Source organism: Myotis davidii, unplaced genomic scaffold, assembly GCF_000327345.1.
Source record: "Myotis davidii unplaced genomic scaffold, ASM32734v1 scaffold663, whole genome shotgun sequence".
Lineage (NCBI taxonomy): Eukaryota > Metazoa > Chordata > Mammalia > Chiroptera > Vespertilionidae > Myotis > Myotis davidii.
This window is the reverse complement of record NW_006295816.1, coordinates 3,021,782-3,026,225: the sequence shown is the minus strand read 5'-3', so window position 1 is coordinate 3,026,225 and position 4,444 is coordinate 3,021,782. Positions and strand designations below refer to the sequence as shown.

General features: G+C 57.8%; 1 protein-coding gene across 1 annotated transcript in view; it reads right to left on the bottom strand.

Annotated features, from left to right (window-relative positions):
* The window catches only part of GPR62 (G protein-coupled receptor 62), a 1,681-nt gene extending 782 nt beyond the window's left edge, over window positions 1–899 (bottom strand). The window contains exons 1-2 of the mRNA XM_015568298.1: window positions 230–899; window positions 4–146 (exon numbers count right to left, since the gene is read on the bottom strand). Coding sequence (XP_015423784.1) covers window positions 4–146; window positions 230–726 — 640 coding nt within the window. The 5' untranslated portion in view covers window positions 727–899. The remainder of the gene's footprint in view (window positions 1–3; window positions 147–229) is intronic.
* Window positions 900–4,444: the final 3,545 nt, after the last annotated feature.

Genomic DNA, 4,444 nt, shown 5'->3' with positions numbered 1-4,444 from the left:
AGCGCAGCACCACCACCAGCAGCGCGCCGTTGCCCAGCAGGGCTGCTGCCTCCACGATGGCCGCCAGGATCAACCCCATGGAGCCTGCGACTTCGGTGGCCTGGAGGAGCCCGGTGGTGTTGGCCATCCAGCGCTCGGGCTTCACCCTGGGTGGGGATGCAGAGAGCGAAATGGGAGGGCCCCCTCCCCCCATTCCCATCCCCCGCCTCTTGCTCCTCTGGCCGCTCACCTCATAGGCTGCCCAGGCTCTGGCCCTGCTGCCCAGGCCCCCATCCTCTCGGGGGTTTGGCCAGCCCCATGGAGGGGTGCAAGGCTGGGACTGTGGCTCTCTCCGCTGCTCCAGCAGCTCAGCCCCTGCTGGAGATGGTACTGGCTGTCACTCTGATGTGGCCCTTCACAGACGCGGAGTTGGCAAGGGAGGGGCAGGGCCTGGCACCCGCCGCCTGGTCCTAGCAGCTGCCAGCTGCAGGCTGGAGGCTGTGCTGTGAGGGGCCCAGAGCAGGCAGGAGCTGGAGTCCAGAGCAGGACAGTGGAGGGTGGGAGGCGGGAGGAGCCAGCGTACTCCGCTCGCGCTCTGGCTCTGCTGGGCCTCCCCACCTCGCTCCTTCGGGCAGCCCTCTCTGTGGTTCTGGCGCCTGCGGGTGGCCCTGGCCCCGGACACTGGATACCATTTCCCTCCAGGATCGATCCAACCTCAGAGTGGTAGCAGCTTCCACTGTTGCTCATCGTTGGGTGGCCTCGCCGTCCCCTGTGAGTTCCGTTCCTTTCCTGGATCTGATTCCTCTTGTCTGGGATTCCGAGAGTGGTTTCTGCTTTGCTGACTGACACCCGCCCTGCAGTCCGCTGTCTGCACAGCAGCTGAAGCGAGTCCCTCTAACACAGCGGTTCTCAACCTTCCTAATGCCGCGACCCTTTAATACAGTTTCTCACGTTGTGGTGAAGAACCCCCAACCATAAAATGATTTTCGTTGCTACTTCATAACTGTCATTTTGCTACTGTTATGAATCATCATGTAAATATCTGATATGCAGGATATATTTTCATTGTCACAAATTGAACATCATGAAAGCAGTGATTAATCACAAAAACAATAGGTACAGCGTACTCCGCTCGCGCTCTGGCTCTGCCGGGCCTCCCCACCTCGCTCCTTCGGGCAGCCCTCTCTGTGGTTCTGGCGCCTGCGGGTGGCCCTGGCCCCGGACACTGGATACCATTTCCCTCCAGGATCGATCCAACCTCAGAGTGGTAGCAGCTTCCACTGTTGCTCATCGTTGGGTGGCCTCGCCGTCCCCTGTGAGTTCCGTTCCTTTCCTGGATCTGATTCCTCTTGTCTGGGATTCCGAGAGTGGTTTCTGCTTTGCTGACTGACACCCGCCCTGCAGTCCGCTGTCTGCACAGCAGCTGAAGCGAGTCCCTCTAACACAGCGGTTCTCAACCTTCCTAATGCCGCGACCCTTTAATACAGTTTCTCACGTTGTGGTGAAGAACCCCCAACCATAAAATGATTTTCGTTGCTACTTCATAACTGTCATTTTGCTACTGTTATGAATCATCATGTAAATATCTGATATGCAGGATATATTTTCATTGTCACAAATTGAACATCATGAAAGCAGTGATTAATCACAAAAACAATATGTAATTATATATGTGTTTTCCGATGGTCTTAGGCGACGCCTGGGAAAGGGTCGTTCGACCCCCAAAGGGGTTGCGACCCACAGGTTGAGAACCGCTGCTCTAACAGGTCACATCAGGCCATGACCCTCTCGCAGCCCCCCAGGAGCTTCCTGTCCTCAGAACAGCATCCCCTCTCTGTGACCTCACCCCTCCTCGCCTACCCTACTCCCCGCCGGAGCCGTCCTCTTGCAGGTCCTCTCATGTGTCAGACTGGGTTCCTTCAGCACACCTTCCCGCGGGTCTGTCCACGGCTCGCCCCTCACCGCACCCAGGTCTCTGCTGGAGAGAGGCCTTCGGCGACTGCCCGTCTCTCCTGGGATCGCTCCCCCTTCCCATCACCACTCCTTTTGCCCTGCTTTGCCCACCTGCTACTGAGCTTCTTATCTGCGCATGTGCTTGTGTGGAGCCTGTTTTACGGGAACGTGAGTCCCGTAAGAGCAGGGACCTTGTCTGCGTCTTGCTCACGTTTGCGCCCCTGGGAACCATCACGGGCACACGGTCAGCACCGGGACAGATGTAGGGGCGGAGACTAGGGCATGGACCCCCAGGTTGGACACCCTCTCTGCTGGGACTTATTTATTTTAAATATATTTTATTGATTTTTTACAGAGAGGAAGGGAGAGAGATAGAGAGTCAGAAACATCGATGAGAGAGAAACATCGATCAGCTGCCTCCTGCACACTCCCTACTGGGGATGTGCCCGCAACCCAGGTACATGCTCCTGACCGGAATCGAACCCGGGACCCTTGAGTCCGCAGGCCGACACTCTATTCACTGACCCAAACTGGTCAGGGCTCTCTGCTGGGATTTAAAGGGCCCAGCCCAGTTCTCCATTACTCAGACAGTAAGCTGATGCCCGGTCAGGGAAGGAATGTGTCCCCGATCACCCAGCTGAGTTGTACCTGGAAGCCAGGCTCTCTGCTTCCGGAGCTGCGTCCACAGCTGGAGTGTGGGCGTTCACCCCCAGGAGGCGAGGCTGGATTTCTGAGGTTTCCGTTCAGAGGGAGGAGACGGCATTGGTCTCCCTGCCCAGTGAGGCCTGCAGGCCTGCGGCAGCGCTGAGCCACCCGGGCCTGGACTGGGCTCAGCAGGCCGGGCAGGAACAGCGCAAAGGAAACGAGCTGGCGGCGGCACTAGGAGGGATGGGGACCGTGGGGGGCTGGAGCGTGCCTGCTCCTCCAAACTCATTCAGCTAAACTTGAAACTGTCGTGTAACTGCTGCTTTTTAATTTGCCAAAAGGAGTACATGAAGGCTAAGCCAGAAACCGGCTTCCCGCAGCTGGTGGGCGGCGTGCAGGGCACGGGGTCCCTCTTCTGAGCTCCTGTTTTTTGTTTTTTGTTGTTTTTTAAATATATTTTATTGATTTTTCACAGAGAGGAAGGGAGAGAGATAGAGAGCCAGAAACATTGAGGAGAGAGAAACATCGATCAGCCGCCTCCTGCACATCTCCTACTCGGGATGTGCCCGCAACCCAGGTACATGCCCTTGACCGGAATCGAACCCGGGACCTTTCAGTCCACAGGCCGACGCTCTATCCACTGAGCCAAACCGGTTTCGGCTGAGCTCCTGTTTTTGTTTAGATTAGACTCTGGGGACGATGCAGTTGGGACTATGTTAATGATCTGTGTGTTGGAGAAAATAGGTCAGTGAAGATGAGGAAAAGCCCGCCTAAAGGTGAATAGATGCAGGACAAAGGAACCTACCTGTATTTCAAATGAATGGCATCACTACACCGAAAGGAAACGCTAAGTAACGGATCCACGCAACATGTCACCTGTTTCAAACTCCCTGCTCCTCTAAAGTCAGAAGGGTACCCGTGAAGCGTGAGCCCGCTCAGAAAGCGTGTGCTCACGTGGCATGGGCTCCCCGCTCAGGGTGACATGGGTGGCGGCTCTGCATCTCCTTTTCGGGTGGGATGGAGCCAACAAGTAAATGGACTGATGGTGACGGAAACGGAGGTGCGTACTGTTAGAGAAGCAGGTGTGCGTGTGGGACTGGGGAGAAGGAAGGGACCCTGTGGTGTTGGATTGGAGCTGGAGAAGCAGACACAGCATCCGCACCCTCGGGTCTGGGTAGGGTGACCCCGGGTGCTAACGGGCATCGTTCACGGTGGCGGAGCTGGGCGCTCGGTGTGTGCTCAGCTGGTTTAGAACATGCAGATCTGAGACACGTTGATGCCGAGCCAGGAGCGATGCTCGGTTTGCCTGGCCACGTGCGGGCCAGCGGACAGACCCCCAGGTGGGTCCCCAGGTGGCCACCAGGTCTGAGTGGATGGTGAGGGTCGCCTCTGAAAGCTCAGTGATCAGGGGTGGCGGGCGGTTGCAGTGACGGACACAGATGGACCAGGGTGGGTGGGGCCCAAGCTGCCGTGGGCTTGGGGGGGGCGCGGGTCACTGTGGAGAGGAAGGGGGCTTAGGCTTGTGCGGCTGCAGCACAGACAGTCGGGGCCTGGGGTGAGTGGACAGTGTTTAATAAACTTGCTGCCTGCTGTCCAGCCTCCACGGGCGGTCACACCTCTGGGATGGACAGGCTGGGCCTGGTGGACAGCCCGGGCGGGTAAGGGGTCCGACACCATCAGTCTGTGCCCCTCTAACGACACAGCCCTAAAGAGGCTGTGGCATGTGACCCAGGAATGCCAGTCGTCCCTCACTCCTGTCACCTTAGCAGGCGAGACTCGGGGCCACAGCCAGGCCAGGGCTAGTGGGGATTGGAGGGGGCGGGACCCTGCCTGGGACACAGAAGGGAGATTTGGGAGCCAGTTCAGT